We start from the raw sequence: 22,889 nt of genomic DNA, 5'->3' as shown, positions 1-22,889 counted from the left end.
ACAGAGCAATATAAAGTAGGGCTGCACAATTAATCGAATTTTAATCACGAAATTCACGTGATCGTGCGATATTTAAAATGCGTCATTCCGTTCATAGAATCTAGCAGAGCGCGGATCACGTGACTCCATGAGCCAATAATCAGTTGTTTGTTCCCTGCACCGCACAGCTTAGTTTCTAGATGTAGAAATTAGAATGTTTTGCCGGACTGGACAAAAGCGAAGCGAACTGGGCGAGAGAGACCGAGTGCGCCTGCGCGCGAGCAATAGTGCGCGAGAGTCTTCAAATAACAATGACTCTGAATTTTATTCACCGACATCGGGATCTCGCTTACATGGCTACGTACCAAATAAATCAATAATTTGACAAAATATTGATTTAAAAAGGAGTTTATTGATTTAAAAAGTATTGTATTGGTTCCGTTGAAGAACACCCAGTGCATGGCAATGTTCGGTTTTTCATGGCAATGTGTGTTACACCGGTGTGTTATCAAGAAATAACAGAGCCAAGCCATGTAATAATGGGAAATAATAACTCTAGTCTATCCTAATATTAATTATAAATACAATGTATATGAAATATAAATACAATATAAAATAATATTAAATCATTTATTTGTATTTATTCTTTAACCCTCTGGAGTCTAAGGTGTTTTTGGGGTCCTTGAGATGTTTTGAAATGACCTGATATTTGTATTTTTTTCAGTTGCTTATAAACATATTAATGGCAAAGGTGTAATTACACTATTTAGCACGAACATGTCTATCATAATATGTGAGCAACATGCATGTACATGTTTGCATTTTTGAGAGAATATTATTTATGCGTGGTTATTCAAAAAACTCAAACTTAAATGTTCTGATATAAGACCACAAACGACCAACTTCACATATTCCCACAATACTTTTGACTAATGGATGTTGTCGGCTAGAGTATTTACTTCAAAATTATCTGAAAATCATCCGGGCTAATCGTTCACATTAAACAATAGATTGATTTAAATTTTGTAAGACACTTTTTGTTTGGAAAGGCAATATGCAGGTGGGCGTGAATGATCCAACAAGGCCATGAATAATGTCCTCATTCACACCTGAGGAGACAAAGAAGACCTGCTAATGCTGCATACTAATGAGCCTTAGGTGTCACTGTGGCTACAAGAAAAAATGCAAAGACAAAACACACACATATATACATACATACACACATATATATACCGGTATATATATATATATATATTACTACAGAATTGGTTCAGAGTTGGAAACATCTTGAAAAAAGTGTATTTTTCCACAAACTGTATGCTTGCAAATTGTATAATATCCAAGGGAAACATTTCTAGTAATTGTGCAGTTAATTCTCATTCGTATTTTCAGAAAGTTTTGGATTATGTAGGCTATCCTCTCCCCAAATTTGTCACTAATAAAACACAAAAATAATTTATAGAGAAGGCTTATATTGACCTTTTAAGATTTTGTTTGCACCTTGTAAATTAGGTTTTGATGTGGCAGTAAAAGCTTTATAAATAATCTATCCAAAACGAAATGTTGTCTTTCATATTTCGTCTGTATATGGTCTTTTATAACATATATTAGGGCATAAATGTTAATTTGCAGTTTAATATATTGCTTATACAAATACATTTTATTTCAACGTATTCAGTCGATTTTTACTCATCTCAGTAGGCAATATAGATAGTTTGCTAAAAGCGAAACTCGCGCGAGCTGTAGTAAACAACAGCATGCATATGCGCCGTTCATTCATTCAAACACAGAAACGCGATTCAAATTTAAACAGTCTTTTGCGGTTTACAGACACCATTTCATATCGCGATTAGAACAAAGCACTTACTGATGATCTGCAGCTGGATCCGTTGTTCGGCTACTCCAGCACGTTTGAGGTAAAATTTCCAGGATTATCACGATATTATTATTCCTCACAGCGAGTGTTGTCCAGCTGTTGTGGGCGTTGACTGCTTTGCATGTGTTGCTTCAGATCTGCGTTTGAATAGCGCGCGCTCTCGATGGGCGTGTCACATTAGCAGAGTAATGAGCTGGCAGAAAGATAATGAGGACGGCTGATCTCTCGCTCTTTATATATAGATTACATAAACAGAGAATATTTCTTTTAGTTTTGAATTAGATAATTTAAAACTACACACTTAAATGATTATAGAGATATATATCTCATGTCTGAGTGAATAGTATTCGCTGAGTTTTGTTTGAGTTTAGAGAAGTGCTTCAGAAAAAAAGTTCACGGAGACGGAGAGGCAGAAAGCACTCCCTGTTTACTTTATTTTACAAAAGCACAATGTTTTATTTCGATTGTAAGTGGACACATAAAAAAGTAGACATTTAACAGCTTATGTTTTCATATTTCTTAAGTCTGTATGACCAAAACTGACGGAGTATTTTAGGTCTATTTTGCTGCTATGTAAAAAAAAACGAGCAAAACGCGCCCGCGCGTTTGCCGACCCCAGGGGGTTAAGGAGATGCACTGAATTTTGGAGAATAAGAGGACCCATTTTATTTTGATGCGCATATTTGTACATTAGCAGGAAAGGTAGCACAATATGGATGTGAAAGCAGTTATAATTGGCCTGTGACAAACTTTGATTTGGTTCAAATCAACAAATAATCATGATAATTAATCGCGATCTCAATATTGATCAAAATAATCGTGATTATAATTTTGGCCATAATCGTGCAGCCCTATATAATAAAGTGTCATCTAAACACAGCCTGGTGTTTTCTACCCATTTTGTTCCAAACCCACAAAACTTTGGATGATTCTAGAAGTGCAGCACCTTTGATATTTCCATGGTTTTCTAAGACTATGGGAATCCTGCCCCAGTAAATAAGTGCATAAACAGACCATTCCAAAAGTGTGATACCTTGAGACATCTCTCCCAGCATGTTAATGCCTTGTTGGAGAGGAAGAGCAGCTAGAGGATTTTCACTCAGCAAACCAGCCTGTGGAAAGACAAAAACTGTATTAGTTAGACATTTTTATACAGTAAAATTATTCAGAAACAGACTTGTCAGTTACAACAAATTCAGAGGAGGTAAACAGCACACAAAGGCAAAAAAGTTTGATAAAAGTCTGGCTGAAAGATGTAGCTATTGGGGTTTTACTAACTATACACTTGGACTAAAAGCATTAATCTGCGGTAGAAGAATAGTTTGACTATTAAAAAAGCACACAACCACCTCACACCCACACAGAGTAACCACTCACACAAGGAAGGAGACTGCACTCTTTATTGTGCAGAATATGTGCCCAAAGAAGAGGATTCCCTAAAAGAGCTTGCTGAGAGGGGAGAAGAGTGAGAGGGTTTTAACACATGCTGCTGGGACAGTGGCAGGAGATGAGGAAAGGATTGACAGTACCTGTTGGACTTGGTTCTGGAGCAGCATCTGCATGAGGGCAGCAGAGAGGGCAGGGTTGGCCAGCAGAGGGACGGCGGGCGCAGCTCCCAGAAGGCCTGCATATTGAGAGAAGAGTGACAATCAAATCCATCGTTAGGGCCCTATAATTTCCGTGGTCACGGAATTGGCAAATTAACGCGGAATATAATCAAACGAAATATGGGGAAAAATCGAACAGATTTTATAGGGCCCTACATCGTCTGGATGAGAATACAAACAAGCATACACAAGGAAATCAATGAGAATAAGCACCTTGTTTATGTCCCGGGTTGAGAGACGCCATCATCATCTTCAGTGTGGCAGGGTTATTGAGGCCAGTAAGAATCTGTATGGCATTAGGTTCAGGAAGGAGACCTTTTCCTCGGTTCAAGGCCTGCAGACGTACAGGACGACATTAACATGAGCATGTAAAATCCTAGCACTTAATCCATTCTGATTCATGATGACATTATAAAATTAAGGTTTTATATGAACCGTAACTAAATTAAATTGTTTTTTTTTTAAAGAAGAAATAGAATGCAAAACATTACACCTTTCACTAAATTAACGCTTAGTTTGTGCTTTGGTAACTTTATAATGTCACTATTTGAAAGGGTTTTAAACCTCAATTTGCAAAATAAGATTAACCAAAGAAAGTTTGATTAGTATATAAAAAAACTGTCAACAAATAAATATTGGCTGGGAATAAGCTTTTAACACTTACAATACAAATCACGCACTATCATTCAATTGCAGAATGCAGAAAAATTTATTTTGTGAATTATTTTATTTTGACCAAGAAGTGTGGTGTGTGTATATGAGGAGGGGGGGGTACCATGGTCTGGGCTGCAATGAGGGCAGCTAACATGCTCCTTCCAGGTGGTCCAGGGGCACAGAAAGACACACGTATACGAGTCCCACCCAGGGATCTTCCATCAGTCAGACGTTGCACATCCTCAGCCATCTCAGGTGTGGAGAACTCCAGCACTGCAAACCGTCGAAAACTACAATCCTGACCTTGAGCAAGCTATGGGGGAAAAGAAATACATTTGATTTTTATTTTTTTGATTTGAGGCAGCCCCAATATAGCAACGGAATTGAATATTTTTCATTTTGGGGTGCACTATCCTAAATATTTAGATAAACATAGGCTTTAGCCTTTTTTTTGTCCATAAATTGGAAGTCGATTGTAACTAGGGATGCAAATTATCGATTAATTAATTACAGGGTTCATGCAGGTTTCAGTACGTCAAATTTAAGACCTTTTTAAGACATTTTACGACCATAAAGATTTAAATTTAAGACCTACATGACGCATTAACCAGCAAATAACAAATAAAATTAGCATCAATATGCACTTTTTGTTTACATAAACATTAAAATAATAACATAAAAAATTATGGCTAGATTTTAAAAGAGTGTCTTGCAACATGTCATCTAATAACATGTACAAATTCAAATAAAGTTTTGACAAAAAAGGTTTTATAAAAAGATAAACCTCACGTATTTCAGCCTTTAAATATTTTTTTATAGAATTAATGTGTCAAAAAAAAAAAGATAAATTACTGACATTTACAATGCAGATTAGCTTATTTTTTATTATTAATAGTAAGATTTGGTCTGATTTTCCCGTTGCGTCTGTCGTTGCTATGCAACCATGCACTGCGCTCTCCACAACGACAGTAGGATTTCCACCGCTGATAAACGCTTGCTGTAGCCATTATATATTTACGGAGAAGAGAAAAACACCTGTAGTGTTTGGGTGCACGGTGCACCCCCATCCTTCATGTTGACTGAGCTTTCAATGTTGTTACGGAAAGGGTGAAGCGGATTGGTTGGTTCTTGTCACACGACCTGCGGTGCGCTTGCAGAATTCTGAAAAGTTTAGCTTTTTTTTTTATCTCGCTCCGCCTGGAAAAAACGCCCGCATTGCTTCTAATATGAGTGCGCTTGCCGCGCGCCTAAATTTGAAATAACGAACTTGAGCGCGCAAAAGACGCAATATATGAACGGCCTCTTTGGTAGCTACTGCCAATCAGGGCACGAGCTGCTGGTAGCTCGCGAGCGATGTGTTGGAGACCCCTGCTATAGCTCCGCTTTGTAGGCTACGACTCGATACTTTTTTGCTACTTTGTAATAACTTTGTGTGGCCAGCATTTCAGGAAATGAACGAGGGTAAAACCTTTTTAAGACCTGACTAAATTAAATTTAAGACCTCGGATGAAAATCGGGCCGTTTTTAAGACATTTAAGGGCCTTAAATTTAAAGTTCAGAATTTTAGACTTTTTAAGACTTTTTAAGACCCCGCGGGAACCCTGAATTAATCATTAATTGATTGACCTTATCGATTGATTAACGATTAACTGATAAGCGGCTATTTTCCTGAGAATGTACATTTCTCACGGTATCAATGTCTTTAACATAAAAAGCAAAATATTGCTTATATACTGAACAAAAATGCATGTTATATTGCTCAAATGATGTTTTATTGTAACAGTTGGGATACGGTACAGAATGGCATTTATGTAGTTTAACAATAAATTATGCACAGAAAATTAAAATACAAAATAATTGTGCACTGGCTCACCTGTTGCAAACATTAAGCAACATACAATAAATGTTAAATAAAAATCTATATGGGTAGGCTTAGCCTAAACTATATTAAGTCTACATATAATAATCTATCTGGTATACTAATTGAAAACCTTGAAACATTAGCAGCAGCACTTATTGATGCTTGGTCTGAGAAAGGTAACAGTAAGATTACTAGACCTGGAAACTTAAAATATAGAACTGAAGGGATGTCAATTTTCACAAATTCCCATGATCGATCGTAATCAATTATGCGTCTGCTGCAGTGCATATGGCCAACAGCATGACAGGGTTTGTTAAAAACGCTATGTTACTCACCAAATGAATGAGAACGGCTTTTAATCCAAATAAAGGGCTAGTAGGATTGTAAAATGTTTCGATGTGAATGATAATTAAATTAAATGACTAACGACTAATACAACGTGTCACCAACGCCGCCTCAGCTGCGTGCTTGCAGTGTGTTGTAACGTTAGACGTGCACTGAAACGCACTGAAAACGGCAACTAAACCCGATGAACTCACAACGATTTAATAAAATAGTGTTCTGATGTTATGTAATATGACAGTCCCAAATTAATCATCGTTATTATTAGTCGTGCATTGCTGCTTGAGCGGCGCGCGCTGAATGAATAACCGTTGAGCACTTTGCTAGCGCGTTATTTAACTCAAAGAAGCGCAACCTATATGAGATTAGTCATATATATACAAAATAAACATGATATTACAAATTATATCTGCACAAAATGACGTGAATGCACAAGTGAATTTGAGTTACGTGCCATTCAGAATGACTCATGTTGTGGACGCGCTCTTCCTGGAACAACGCGACACGGCAACTAAACCCAAATACTTCACAATGTTTTATTACACTATTGTTCTCTTTATAATGTTATGTAATATGACAGTCCCAATAGTCATTATTAGTCGTGCATTGCCGTTTGAGCTGCGCGCACTAAAGATCACGCTTCAACAATTCTTAACCAAATGCATCCAATATGAGATAAATCAGATATAGATAGGTGTACACATAATAAACTATTACAACTTACATTTGCGCAAAACAAAAGGCTGCGAATGCACACGAAAACTTAGTCATGATGAAGGTGTAAAATAGTCCCAAACATAACTCCGGCGCGCTCGCTTGTGTTTCGCGGTTGAGCAGCACGCACGCGCATGAACCTGCTTAATCGATGATCGATAAGTTTGATCGATTAATGTATTATCGACAATTAATCGATCGTCGATTAATCGTTTGCATCCCTAATTGTAACCAAAACCTTTGTTACCAAAATTCTTCAAAATATATATTTTCTGTTCTGCAGAAGTCAGTAAAAAAGGTTTGGGTCGACATTTTCAATTCCAAAAACAAGGGAGCGTTTGAAAGCAGGAATTTAATCCCCAATATATCCACTGATAGACACCTGCTTTCCACCGCTCCCGTGTGTATCCGTACAAGCGCTCTGTGAAGACATGTTTTTGAAGCGTTGATTACTGTAGCCAATCACAAACATATGTTGAGTAGTGATGCACCGAAATGAAAATTCTGGGAAGAAACCGATACCGAAAATGTAGGATGCACTTGGCCGAAAACCGAAACCGATACCGAAAATGGCTTCTTTTAAAAACTTTAATATATATTTATTTATATTGCTTAATTTTTAATGGATCTGAAATGAAAAATCACAAACCAATAGAATAATCAAACTTTTATTACCACTAACAGTTACATAACAAAACCTAAAATATTTTATATATTATATATATTTTATATTGCATGCGCTTCATGAGCCACACGCGCGCGGTCTCTTGCTCTCTCTCCCTCTTTGCCGTGCACGCGCTACACGGTTTGGAGCACAGTCTCTGTCTCGCGGGCACGCTCGCTCTAGATTCCGGAGATTTTAACTAATTCGCGGGCATCAGTGAGCCGCTATCAATATGCGGGAGACTCCCGGAACTTCCGGGAGACTTGGGATGTCTGTATTTCTATACTGAAATAATATCGGCATTATAATTATTGATTTTTCATTACGCTATTTTTGGTGCCCTCTCAGCTCATGCGCGTGGTGGGAGCGGCGGCGCTGGTTGTCCTCATCTGAAACTTTAAAATACTTCCATACCGCTGACATGCTGAATCTTTGCAGACGCGTGCAAACAGCTCGACCGTGAGTGAAACCTGCTTGAGCACGGAGGGGAGGGGTGGGGTGGGTGACGAGTGACAGCTCGACCGTGAGTGAAACCCAAGTGCTTGCGCGCGGATGGGAGGGGCGCGGTTGACTTTCATTTTCGGTTGACATTTTCAGCTGGCTTTTTTATTTCGGCCCGAAACCGATAATGCCATTTTCGGCTGAAATTTTCGGCGACCGAAATTTCGGTGCACCCCTAATGTTGAGCATGTGAACAATGGCCAACCAGAGGCGTTTAAGAATCCATTCAACAGCGCTCAAAATGCTAGAGGAAAATGCTGGTGTGGTCACATTTTTTCTATTTCATTACCGACTAGGTACCGAAGTCTGTACTTTTGACAACACTGGTCCAAAGATTACAACATCGGGACAGTTGATTCTACTCAGAAACAATCATATGGAACGACATGCGACGTCTAACATGTCCAACAGTAGATGAAGTCTAACCAGTAAGAACAGTTGTACCTCCACAAGTCAACAGGATAAAACAGTGGAGAGAGGAAGGGGAGACAGAACACAAGCACAGTACTTTGGTTTGGGCCGAGTGATTACGACGCATTTCAAAGCCCAGTACTAAGCTAATCTATGGAAACCACATGCATACTTGGAACAGAGTCTTGGGAGCTGCAATAATCTTAATGACTCTGTCAGGAATGGTTGCCTCTTGTATAAGTGGAACTGTGTTCAACAAGTAAAAACAATGAGACACTAAGGCCTTGATTATATATTACTGGAAGAATTCATTAGACATTATTTGGCCATTTTACGCATGAGCGGAGCCTCATCCACATGGAGGCAGGCCAATCCAATACTTGCCTAAAACCTGGGAAATTTAGCTGGGAGCACAACTGATTTAATCTGGAATTAGCAGAGGCTTTTGGAAGTTAATTCTAAGCAATGGGGAACATGACAAAAAGTGCCAACAACGCCTTGCAGCCTGCGGTGTACATGGTACACACATTTAACATATGAAAAAGGCAGAAGCTCGCTCTCGTTCCAGAAAGACCTGCTGACTGACAGCACCTGGGCTGGTCAGGTGACTGTCACCACAGAAACCAATGCACTCTGCCATAGAGCACTCAGCATGGCCTCATGGAGAACAGGTCAAAGGTGAAAGAGCAGAACATAAAGTGGAAAATATTCAGGAAATCTGACAATGGGCAATGAATGAAAACCAAAAGCAGAAAACAAAACTTTGAAAAATGTGTGAATCACAAAAGTGTATGGAAAGGAACAGCCTGAGCTTTCTGCTAAAGACAAAGGTGAAAAGGGACAGGGGTCAAGAACCATAAAGGACAAAAACTCAATTTAGCCTAAGCATCATAAAGTCAGCTCATTTGACTAAAGCTTTGTTTACACAAAGATGTTCAACAATTATAAACAGACGTTTATTAATCATTCTAATTCTATGAGAACGTCAAATCTGAATAAATAAGCTTTCCATTAATGTATGGTTTGTTAGGATAGGGCAATATTTGGCCGAGATACAACCATTTGAAAATCGGGAATCTGAGGGTGTAAAAAAAATAAATCTAAATTGACAAAAATAGCCTTTAAAAAGTTGTCCACTTCTGTTGGCGATTGTGCTGCATTCACTCACAAAAATATAGCCTATATATTTTTTTTATACATTTAAGGTTGGAAAAAATGTACAAAATATCTTCATGATCAGGAATCATTATCTTTACTTAAAGCTGCAGTCCGGCACTTTTGTTGGGTTTAAAAATATCAAAAAAGACATTTTTGAAAAAAAACGTAACCAGCCAGTGTTCAAAACGATCTGCTTGCCTTACCTCGATTCAAAACGGTAAGCTTGTAATAATGATTTTAATTCCAGTGGTACTGGTGGATTTCCGCGGGAATTTCGAGCATGTCTTTGCGTCATTACGTCACTTCTTTACACATAGAGAAGGAGTCCCCGGCTAGCGTGTGTGGATGATGGAGGTGGAGATTTAGCTTAGCACTTGGTATGGCGGATCCCGAAAGTTTAAAGCGACAATCACCAGTGACAACTGGAGATTCACCAGTTGTAAAACCCAAAGACTTCGGACTTCAGAGTGGCTACAGAAAAAATATATTTTTCACGTTTTGACGTGATATAAGCAATCGTTAGATTTAATCAGCATGATATAGCCTACTGCAATGCTTCCCCCACCCCCCGAATTTGGTCAGAACAAAAGTGAATGTTACTTGTTCAGATGACATTTTCCGATGAAAATTCTAATGTTGACACTTTCAAAAAGTATACTCTGAGATTGCTTATGACAGTAACGTTACAGTATCCACAGCGACGCGGCAGCCTCAATTGTGTTCATCCGCGCTGTTTCATGCCAATTTACTACCCACGCACAGTTAATAATTCCGCGAATAACTGCAATTGCAGATTTCTAACAGAGATGGCGACAAAGAGGAAAAACGACGGACTGCAGCTTTTTTTCAGACTGGTTTTGTGGTCCAGGGCACTGATCTATATCATTCTATATAGATCAGTGGTCCAGGGTCACATTAGGTCACATTTTCAATTAATATATATATATATTTTTTATGTGGTCGATTCAAAAGCGAATCTCAAAAGCCACGGAGTGATTTTTTTTCCAGATTCAGGGCTCAAATTTCAGCACGGGATTGCAAATCATTTGAATCATTCCCGCAGGTCTCCCACTTATAATGCGGGAAATTCCCACAAACAAGCAAAATTATGTCAAAACTCTCGGTGAGTAACCACGTAGACAGTCGGTCAGGTCTTAAAATGCATGTGACAGACATTTACATAAGGATAACAGTAATGAATCTGTGCACTAGTAAATAAATGTTTACTTTTTTAATTTAAAATTTAATTTAAGGAATTGAAAGGAATCAGGATTAATAGCCCATGTATTTAATTTAGTCAGGACTAAAAGACTATCCAGTGTTATTTTAGATTTGATTATTAAGTTTATGTAGTAATTTCTGAATAGTGTTAGACCCAACCAAAAACGTATCTTATTTATATCTTTATTCTATTGTATTTATTTGTGCTACTGTTAACAAAGATTTGACTAAAGGCGCAGCAACTTTAAGACTTATTACGATGTTTATGAGCCGGAATGGATAAATGTCAGTCATCCATAGGATAGGCTAAATGTCAGTAGAGAAGATGCAATAAAGCCACTTAAAGCTAGGGTAGGTAATCCTGTTCAAAAACATTTTTTTTTATACTGGGTGAAATGGTCCTTCCATTCTGATAGTAGTCAATACATTGTGTTCAGAAAAAGGAATGAAAAAAATCTGACCTCTGTAGCAGCTGTAGGACAGTAAAAACTCTGACCAATCATTGCCATTCGGTGCGAATGTAAAGAACCAATCAGATGCCTTCATGTCTCGTGCCCGAGCACCACTGCGTGCACAGAAGTGATGCGCGGGTCAATGTATAAACAACCCGCACCCGACCGACGTTTTCAACTAACCCGCCCGCAACTCGGACCGCAAAAAAAAAAGACAATATTGTACCCGACCCGCGTTTTTTAAAGTAGCCAGTAAATGCTCATTGCGTCATGGGCCATAGACGGAGGAACTAGGGGTGCACATTTTTCAGAATGCTGTATGATATAGCCTAGTGTTTGTAATAAAGGCTTGATTTAATAATTTATTTTGTTTAATTTTCTTAACAATTAAGATTTTGCATGCGTTTATCCAGTCTAATCGAAGTGTGTGTCTCTCCCCTGACTTTCCCAACAAAAATCCCACCCCCTCTCAAAAAAATCCCAATGCTAACAGTAGCTTCTCTGTCGGTGTAAAGCCAGTTGCGTTACAGGTCGTAGGTACATGCAGCTGACTCCAAATGTGGATGCACGTTCATGTTTGTGGGGGGGCGTAGCTTTGGACGGAGCACTGACAGGAGGGGGCGGAGCTTAGAAGAGGTGCCACTTTCAAATCTGGCTAGCTCTCCAACATTACCTACCCTAGCTTTAAATTAACATGTTGCAGTAAGAGGACCAGAACAAGAGGAAATTTAGAAGTTTGACTGTGAAAAGTAGGGGAAAACAATGTGTTATATCAAAAACAGGTGATTTCTAGCTAGTGGACAAGTAATGGCAAATCAAATCGTGCAGTTTCTCTTTAACCTGATTTGTAGAACATCTTAATTTTATTTAAGATGCCAGTTTTTGTCATCTACCAGGCAAAAATGTGATCAATTTATAGTGCACCTCTCCTCAACATCCACTTTTTTGCTCTGCTCCGTCTGTTCACAAAAGGCTGGAGACAGTCCTAACTTGAGTGCGATCAGCCACAGTAGCTTAATATTTCTGCTAGTTTTTCATTAGATTTATTACCATAATACTGCAGAAAGCAGATAATGTTCCACCAGGTAAATGACAGCTACGGAGCATATGGAAACATGACAACCATGACTTCAAATTAAAACTCCAGCACAAGAGAAATTAAAATGGTAAAGTGGCAGATGACAAGAGATTGTAGCTAATCAACATGCCGAGTACATATGACAAACAAAACTGACCCTACTTCCTTATTATACATGTCTTATTGCATATTATACCATCTTTAATAATAATAATAATTAGGAGTGCACCAATGTACGGGGATTAATCGGTATCGGCTGATAGAAGCAATTATTTTCACTATTTCATCAACGGATAGTTTTAAAACAGCAGATGGTCAAGGCCAATTATATCTTGTAAATTAAAAAGGGGGCAGAAAAACGTGTCATACTAAATCTTGCAGTGCGTGAAGAAAATTAAGCCATTTGAAGTTAGTTTGACTAACACATCAAGGTTTCTTTTTTTTTAAAGCAGGGGTTTCTAGGCCTGCGGTATATCCCAATATATATATATATATTTCCCAAATTATAACTCAAACATTTGTAACGGACATCCAATCCAATAATCGCAAAGAGCTTTGTTACTTCTGATAAGAAACAGTCTTCGTTTTTAAATTCTGTCCATTTTATCAAGAAATTCAAACAATAAATCTTAATTTTGACGCAATATCACAGTAGCCCCAGTCCATTCTACCACTTTAATACAACTTATTACATGGCTTTACAATGAAAAACAGAGCATTGCCATGGACACGGTGTTCTTTAAAGGGCATATTGCAGGTTAGAGTAGCCAGTGCGCCAATGTATAGAACAATAATGTAGGAACTAGATTTAAATATAAACATATACTTATAAAACGCTATTTAGGCTTCTGGAGTCGTTTTTGTGAGAAAATTTTACTTCCGCATTTGAAAACCGCCAAACCGGAAGTGACGTAGCATGGGGGAGAGCGGTCAAAGTAAACAATAGGAAAGCAATGGATCGCAATGACCGTTCGGACGCTGAGGAAATTGTAGCCTAAATGTTTACTCGTATGACAGACCTCAGCCATATAATTATGTGCCTGATATGAAGCCAAGAGACTCTAGACAGGCCAGGATTAGACAAAACAACGGTCAGAGGAGACACATTGAGCTGTGGTGTGAGGAGAACAGGGCAGGGGTCTCGATGAGAGAACAGTGTTAGCTTATAGATGTATTCACGTTAGCCGACGATATGTATAACACTATGCTCAGATCACAATATTGTAATTATGTGTCAGGCAATAGCAAAGCTAGTATTTAGACCCTTACCTGCATGTGTATGTCAGCCATTAGGAGACAGTTTCCAGAGAAAGAGGGACATTATAAAGGTTTTGAATGGCCCCACTTGGTGATAATGAATAAAAAAATAATCACAATCACAACTTTCTTACTGTATAAAATTTGTATATGTAGAAACAGCCAACACAAACATTAAAATTCGGAGTACAGATTGAAAATGAACATTATATTATATTATAATAATAATAAGTGTCGGCTGCAGACTTGCAAGACATTACAAGTTTATGGAGGATACGTTAATTAATTAAATTAAGACAAGGCACATTTTGTAAAACAAATGTACAATAAGTGATCTATGACGGATCCGTGAGCGTCATGTTTCCCACCGGTGGCCGACCCAGATGCTGACGGCGGACCGGGCGACCCGATGAAGGAGCCGGGACAGTGTGCACATATCGCCGTCATCATATAACGTAACGTTAACTCATCATATCGCCGGGATTATAATCATGCAGTCTATAGTGAATGCTACACACTACCGCGTTTTTCAAAGCAGACACAGAAGCGAAGGCCCATCTCTTACCCTGCACAAAACGCACACAAACACGGAAGAAAGCACCATCCTTTTTCTTGTTCGGAAACCTGTGGACTCGATGTCCTGACAGGCCATAATTCACAGTCATTTATCACGATAATTATTAATTGAAATACAATAACCACCGAAAACACACGGAATCACGACCGCTTCAACATAATACCAGCCTATTCTGCACTGAGCGAACGCAGAGCCGGCAAACGACTCCCCATTGTGACGTAATATGACGCGGTGGTGAAAAAAAAACGCTTTTTCAACACGGTCAAGGAAACTGTCACGTTTTCTACTAAATTTGTGCCCTTATGTCTGGCAAAACAATTTTTAATCATGCATTTACTCTTCATATGGTATTTTCATACAAGGTTATATATTAATTCTGAAAAAAAAAAACCTGCAATATGCCCTTTAACGGAAGCAATACAGTTGTTTTTAAATCAATATTTTCTCAAATTATTGATTTATTTGATAGGTAGCCATGTAATAAGCGGGATAATAGCGAGGCGGTTGTTATAGCGAATACAACCCTTTCAGGCTGATTCAAGACCCCTCCGGGTTCCCGATCAGCCTGTCGGTGTTGTATTCGCTATAACAACCGCCTCGCTATACATTATCCCTTACTTATTACATGAAAAAAACATGCATGAGCAACAAATGGAGTTTAAATATACTGTACAAACGCATCAAGTCTCATATAAGCGGTCTGTTTCTGTGGAAGGCCTCAATAATTTGTCACAAGTATAGGCTATGTGATGCGATCTGGGAAAACCTGTCGGATGTCGCGCTGGTCAGTTTTCAGTAAGGTCTAAAAATAGATTGAATGTCAGTTTTTGTGTCAAAATTGGGTCTTCATTAAATTATTACTCTATAAAATCTTGTCTATCATCTCTGAATATATCTTGGGAAAAGCAGAACAATAGCAATTTATAGTGGCAAGCTGAAAAGACTGTCTTTCTCTTTAAAGGAACACTCCGACTTTTTGGGACTTTAGCCTATTCACCTTATCCCCCAGAGTTAGATAAGTCCATACATACCTTTTTCATCTCAGTGCGTGCTATAAGTCTGTTTGACGCACCCACCGCTAGCCTAGCTTAGCACAAAGACTGGATGTAAATGGTTGCAGCTAGCATACTAATCCAAATAAGTGACAAAATAACGCAAACATTTTCCTATTTAAATGTTGTGATTTGTATAGTCACAGAGTGTACAAAAAACAAAGTCACATGAGACACAGACATATTTTAACCGTATACATACTGGGAACTATATTCTCTGAAGGCGAAGCACTGCTACTTGGGCGGAGTGATAACCGCAGCACCTGAGACGCGCCGTTGAGGAGCAGAGAGTTCGTTCAGAGTTTGGGTAACAGAGTCAGCAATTTATAAATAGTAAAAGCGTAGTTTACAATCATGGATTTCCGCTGTATTGTAAAGAGCTGTGACAATAAACAGGGGAGACCAGGTAATACCATGATGTTTCATATAATTCCAACTAAAAACGCTGACCGGATGAAGAAATGGCTACTTGCTCTGGATATTGATCAAAACACACCTAATGAGATTATCAAGGGACATTATGTTTGCTCAGTACATTTCACTGAGGACGACTATTTTCAAAAAATTGAATTTGCCACAAGGACCATGAAACGTGTGCTGAAGGATACGGCCATCCCATCGATATCACGTAACTTACAGGACAAAGTGGAGCGGCTGCGGTAAGTGTTCCGTTATATTTTTAAATGTTTAGCCTAACGTTACTGTAACAGTGCCATTAGCTAACTTAGATCTAATGTAACGTTAGTGACACTATTATATGAATAGGGTGGTAACTACTATTGCAGTTGTTTACGGGCTCCATGTATCCCCTGTAATGTTAGTATTGTTGCCTCGAACGCGCTCTGTCGTCCCAGTGACACTTGAGCGGAGCTAGAGCTCACGTATAGTCACGTTGGTTTTGTTGACAGAAGAAACAACGGCGCGTCTCAGGTGCTGCGGTTATCACTCCGCCCAAGTAGCAGTGCTTCGCCTTCAGAGAATATAGTTCCCAGTATTTATACGGTTAAAATATGTCTGTCTCATGTGACTATGTTTTTTTTACACTCTGTGACTATACAAATCACAACATGTAAATAGGAAAATGTTTGTTTTATTTTGTCACTTATTTGGATTAGTATGCTAGCTGCAACCGTTTACATCCAGTCTTTGTGCTAAGCTAGGCTAGCGGTGGGTGCGTCAAACAGACTTATAGCACGCACGGAGATGAAAAAGGTATGTATGGACTTATATAACTCTGGGGGATAAGGTGAATAGGCTAAAGTCCCAAAAAGTCGGAGTGTTCCTTTAAGAACACGCACGGCGGAGAGGTGCAAAAACACTAAATCGCCCATTTAGCTCTCCTTCTCTTAACATTACAAAGACAGGTTCACCTATCAAAATAAACCACATAACAGAATAAAGATCCCGCCAGTCCTGTGTAAACTACAACATCACGCAAGTTTTTATGCATTTATTTTTATCCAACGTTATCGTGTGATGCGGAGCGGAGCACAAGAGAACAACGGAGTCTGAAGTAGCTGCTCGCTTAAAAGATCTTGCTCGCCTCTCAATTGTCCAATTTCAAAACGGTTTTCGCAGGATGAATTTTGAGTTTGTAAGCTTTCGAATGATACCTAATCTATGATGATTACTAAAATATGTGATACGAAAAAAAGGCAAAAAAGAGCGCCAGTCACCCCGCTAGCAGGACATGACAGTTAATTAATCCCGTTTTTCTCAAAATTCCGTTCCTGAAAATCATAGCGATCAGCCGACTTCAGATAACCATAACTTTTGTTACAGACAAACGCTAAAAGAAATAAATACAGATTTGGAAAAGGGCTTGAACCCAGCTTTAATGTGGTATCAAAACTGTAATATGTCACATTTCACAATGTGGTGGGTTTTCCTAGATCACATCACATATGTCACTTATACTTGGATTAACCACAGGAAAGTTATCCAATGTTCAAACAAATATATACAAACATTTAAGTTTTTATTTGAGTAATTAATTATCATATCTCAAATATTATAGTAATGTACAGAATGAGAGGGTGCCTTGTAGTTTAAAGGCCCCCTGAAATCAATTTTTGTTTTTAGCTTTCAGAGTGAATATGTAAGCCTTAACGTTATGAATAAGCTGGTGTGTTCCAAAAAAACATTGTATTACATCACGAGTCACGGACTTCAGCTTCTCATCAGTCCAAATAAATGCTCTCTAGAATCTAAAGCCCCCCCCCCGCAGCTCTCAGATTCGCGTCCAGCCGTCCATGGTGCTGTCAAGTAGAGGTCTTCAGGTGAACCCGTTGACCCGTTGACCCGACCCCCGTACGGGTTCGGGTCTATATTTTAAATGATCAGCCGGGTCCGGGTCGGGTCGAATCTATTACTTCGGGTCCCGGGTCTGTTGTAATACCCGTGCGAGTCATCAAATCTCAAAAATGCGTCTTGTCACACTCATATTTAATATATTTTAAATCAGTAACATAATCTGAGGTGAACTGTCACATGAATGTTTACTTTGACACTCAAAATAAATTGCGTTAAAAAGCATATTTTAGGTTGATCCATCCAGCTAGCGCATTTGCAGTCAAGCGCGTGTCATGTTTCTATGGCAACCAGTTACCAGAGGCAGAGCTTCAGTGAGGGACAGCCAAACCGCGCTTTAGATTTTACAATGTCAATTAATCGTTTTTGTTCAATCTTAAAGTTTTAGTGGTCAGATTCAGACTCGATGATGCAGAGCAGAGAGCACGGAGATGATAAATAACGTCAGCGCAGCGGCCATGGCACTGAACGAGCAATCGTTATTATAGTTCAAAAAGGCAAACAGCCAAAAGTTATTGTGCGAGTTAGCAGCTAACTCGTTTAATTTGTCATCCGTCACCGTGAGTCCGTGACATCATGTGGACTTTTGAAGCTGAAATAACAAGGATTAAGCTTGGATTTGGTGGAATAACGAGAGGAATAACATGGATAACTTTCTTGTCGGAGCCGAAGGATTGTAATGCATCACAGCCAGTCAGGTAACGTAACGTTAACGTTACAAGGAAAGGATGGAGAGACTACTAACTTTACGCTGCTACGGCTCCTTAAATTAGGTAAGACAAAAAGTTGTAATTTTTCGCAACAGGTTTATTGACTTGTATAATAGCAGTTTAAGGTGGAAAATGTGACAATCGGGTCCAGTCGGGTCTGTGTCTTCCCGGCAGTTTCGGGTCCAGCTTACAAAAATAATCGACGGGTCCAGGTAGGGTCTTGTTAGGCATTTATCGGGTCTGCACGGGTCCGGGTCCAGCTTTTGAAATAATAGTCGGGTCCGGGTCGGTTCGGTGTAGCAAATTACGGGTCCCTTCCGGTTCGGGTAAGAATTTTTGGACCCGTGAAGACCTCTACTGTCAAGTACGACTTGCAGTTTGAGAGGTAAACTAAACTATTGGCGATATTTGAAAAGGGGAGGAGCCATTCAAAGTCCTGCCTTAACTTATAAAGTATCGGTGCATCTTTAATAATAATAATACAACTATCATAATATCCTTTGAAATCAATTTCTGTGGAGAAAAGTGCATCTAGCGCACGTTAGCATAGAAAACAGTGGAAAAGAGTGCAATGGAACCCAAAAACACACTGTGTGAACAAACTCTTACTTCCACACTTGTAATGAGGGTCAAAAAATTGCTCGTACCAACCTGGCAGAATATAGGAGCGTGCGTGTCAGTCAACACACTGCAGAGATCCTGAGCGGTGAGGATGTTTTGAGGTAGTCGGTCCACACAGAGGCAGCGAGAGTGCAGCATGGGATACGTGAGCGATCCAACCTCGGTCCAATGCACGTACAGCATACGTGACCCAAGCTGCTTCCCCAGCAGCTCTGACTTCGCCCTGGCTGCGGAGTCCTTCTTCATGTACTCCACAAAGCCATAGGCCTTCGAGTGGCCTGTGGCAGAACTGTGCACCAGAAAGCAGCGCTCAATGTTTCCAAAGGGGCGAACGAGCTCCTCAAACTGTTGCTGGGTGAAAGCCCTGGGAAGGTTGGCGATGCATAGCAGAGCATCCGTCGGCTGCAGCTGCACAGAGATCTCACGATCACGGAGAACATACTGGTGAAATTCCTTTATAGCAAACTGGGCCTGCTCACCGTTCAGTAGCGTCACAAAGGCTTGAATAGGGAAAAAAAAACAGAAAATGAGGAATGGCAATCATAAGAAAAAAAAAATCCAAAAATTGCAGATTAGAAAGTAGTAAGATGAAAATTGATAAACTAAAGTATAAACTGTAGTAGTAATTACACACATACAGCACAGGAATAAATTATTAATATTTAAAAATATCAAATTGATTTTCAGCATCATTACATAGCATTTATCATTATCAATGTTTAAAACGGTTGTGCTGCTTCATATTTTGTGGAAACTGTGATACATTTTCTTTTTAGGATTCTTCACCTTTAAAAAAAATTTAAACTTTGTAACAGGGTATGTTAAGTGGTTTCATATTTAGGTTTCACAAAATAACCAGGGATGTCCCGATACCACTTTCATTTCCAATGCCGCAGCTTTGGCTATTTGCCGATACCAATCCGGTATTTTTATTTTATTCTTGAACTAATACTAATAATAATACTACAATATATGGAAGCACTTTACTCAATTAACCACCTAAAAACATCTCACTCAAATGGAGAACAAATACCTCTCCAGTATATATAGTCCACAACAACAGTTGATTATGAAAGACTGCCACCCTTTATTCAAACACAAAAAAAAAAAAAAAAACTGTAAAAGCTACCAACAGGTTTAAAGTTAAAAGATTATCTGATAAGATTATAATGTTGAATTGGCATTAAATAAAAATAACGAGTGTTGGTGATCCGTAAAAACAAAACAAAAAAAGTATCAGGTTTATTTTAACGTGCAAACAGCAGCATGCAGAACAGATCAACAACAGAACCTGGATCCACATCAAATGATCACGCACCTGCAGCATTTCTGACAGTGACAACAGAGAAAAACTGAATGAAATAATATAGAAAAACTAAAATAGGCCTACACTAAATATATTTCTTAAACTTAAATAATTAAGTGGTTCTTGTTAAGATGACACTGAATCAGGTTGAAGTTTTCAAAAAAATGGGGGTTTTCCCTTAGCCTGGTAATACCAGACTCTGCTACTTCACTTTGCTTCGTAGACAGAGTCTGGAATGGCATAATAGAGAAGTGTTTTCTCTCTCGCTAGGGGGCGCTTGTCTGAAGTTTAAAATCATTGGTTACCAGTAAGCCAATCAGATAAGTTTAGTTAGGACGCATGTTATGCGCCTGTACAGCCGCATCGAACCACAGACATGCATCGAACTCAAATCTATGATCGAACTTACACTGTAAACACATGATGATGCGAGCGAAATACCGGAGTGAACATGGCTGTAAACGACTTTTGCAGATTATGCGTCGTTAATCTATGCATCCACGGTACAATCACGGCCTCTAAACTTATTTTTGACTGAGTGAAACAAGAAAATATTTGTAGCCAACTCTCAAATTTAGGATTAGATATTTTAAACAGCCAGTGCCGCTGCTAGCCATTTTGGTGCCCTAAGCATGATTCCTGTATGATGCCCTCTACCCCGAGAAGCTTCATGAGGCACGCGCGCCTCTCTCTCCCTCTCTGCCGTGCACGCGCTACGCGGTTTGGAGCACAGTCTCTGTCTCGCGGGCGCGCTCGCTCTAGATTCCGGAGATTTTAACTAATTCGCGGGCATCAGTGAGCCGCTATCAATATGCGGGAGACTCCCGGAACGTTATTTTTTTGGTGCCCCTTCAGCTCTTGGTGCCCTACGCACAGCGCGTGGTGGGAGCGGCGGCACTGGTTCTCCATAACAGAGCGAATTGCATCCCGTTTCGGTTTTCGATTTCTCTAACCTACAATGTAAAACTCGGCGCTTAGCGTCTACGTCACGGCTCTCAGCCCGCCCTCTGTTCGTTGATTGGCCCGGCCGTCCGAAGGCCGGTGGAAAACTGAAAGATAGGCCGCTATCTCAGACTGAATACAGGAGTGAAATGAAATTAGCGGAAGTAGGAAGTCTGACGTAGTCAGGCTAGTTTTCCCTCATCAGACTACGTTTTTTCGTCAGATAAAAATAGCAGGCCTACCTCAATCCACAGCTGGTCTAGTTCTCATTTTAAAAAAAGTAACATGTCTACATGATGTGGCAGGGAACTACACTGCGACAAAAGGTTGCATATGTATAGACAGGTACATATCCCGTGACGCAGCAACACTCCCCACTGCATTTCGGCGTCAAGCAATCTGAGCAAGTGAGGAATCTGAATTGTTAATTAAGTTCAATGTAGCTTATAATATAGCCTTATTTGTGGCTTATTATATTTCACTTAATTGTGAAGTGGACATGCTTTTTTTTTTTTTTTTCATCTTTAATACCGAATAGCCAATACGGGTTATGCGCAACATTCTACAAAACGGGTATAACTACTTCCGGCTGTCAGCTACTGAGGTAAACACATCGTAGTAATAGCGACCTTTTATAGCCTGTGTTTACAGGAGCTACCCATACTATCAATTTCCGATGTACACCGTATTGCCAAACGGACGTCCAGAGCCCCGAGTACTCTATTAGACAAAGGATTTAAGTTTTGCGCCTTTTTTTATTTTTACTCTAAAGTTTGATCAGAAATAAGAATGTTATTATAATAAGCAAAAATTTACAGAAAACTAACAGTTACCTCAGATCACCGCACCTCAGAGATCAAATACCGCTGCGGAAGTGAAAAGCGGAAATGCTTAGGCTATACCCGTTTTCCGGTTCGAACGCTGGGCGCTCCGCATAACCCCTATAGCTGCTGAAAATCTATTATATTATTTTATGGATTATATTTATTTTAAGAGTTCAGGAATCTGCCCATCTGTGCCAACCATAGCATGTTGAAATCCAAAAGAAATTCATTTCGCACATTATTGTGTACTGTATTTTCTATTGCAGTACTGTATTTTCCGGACTATAAGTCGCTCCGGAGTATAGGTCGCATCAGTCAAAAAATGCGTCATGAAGAGGAATAAAACATAAGTCATATATGGGCGCTGCACTGTGGCGACCTGTGGAAGCAGTAGCGTCAAAGTAGTAACACGTTTGTTTGTTTGCTAGTTCGTCTCTTTTTCTTTTTACTTTCTCATTTCCCTGGTTGTCTATACTGAACTATTATGATCTTATATCGGACGTTTGTGAACCTGCTGATTATTTGCCTATTCCTTGGCTATTTTGCGAGAGGACAGCGTGGGAATGGGGAGCGGCTTCAATACAGTCATGACTTCCTTGTGCAGTTCCGTGCTTCTGACTACGGCGTGTTGGATCAAACCCGCGACTGGCCTGCAGAAATCTTGAGTGAGTTTCCCAGTGCGCGCACAGAAAAGACTGCTGGCCAGAAGGTGAGGAAACGGGGGAAGAAGGGGGGGATTGCGGCAGAGACTACGTAAACAGCGATTGAATCG

General features: G+C 39.4%; 1 protein-coding gene across 2 annotated transcripts in view; it reads right to left on the bottom strand.

Annotated features, from left to right (window-relative positions):
* raver1 (ribonucleoprotein, PTB-binding 1) overlaps positions 1-22,889 on the bottom strand; it is a 38,095-nt gene that overhangs the window by 4,722 nt on the left and 10,484 nt on the right. The window contains exons 3-8 of one of the 2 annotated variants that reach the window (XM_079631077.1): positions 19,076-19,545; positions 4,238-4,429; positions 3,676-3,796; positions 3,385-3,479; positions 3,233-3,304; positions 2,889-2,967 (exon numbers count right to left, since the gene is read on the bottom strand). In XM_079631077.1, the coding sequence (XP_079487203.1) occupies positions 2,889-2,967; positions 3,233-3,304; positions 3,385-3,479; positions 3,676-3,796; positions 4,238-4,429; positions 19,076-19,545 (1,029 nt within the window). The remainder of the gene's footprint in view (positions 1-2,888; positions 2,968-3,232; positions 3,305-3,384; positions 3,480-3,675; positions 3,797-4,237; positions 4,430-19,075; positions 19,546-22,889) is intronic. The other variant, XM_079631078.1, reaches the window with a different exon arrangement.

This window comes from Phoxinus phoxinus (genome assembly GCF_949152265.1).
Source record: "Phoxinus phoxinus genome assembly, chromosome: 1".
Taxonomy (NCBI): Eukaryota; Metazoa; Chordata; class Actinopteri; order Cypriniformes; family Leuciscidae; genus Phoxinus; species Phoxinus phoxinus.
Note: the sequence above shows the minus strand (reverse complement) of the source record. Positions and strands in the feature narration are given on the sequence as shown.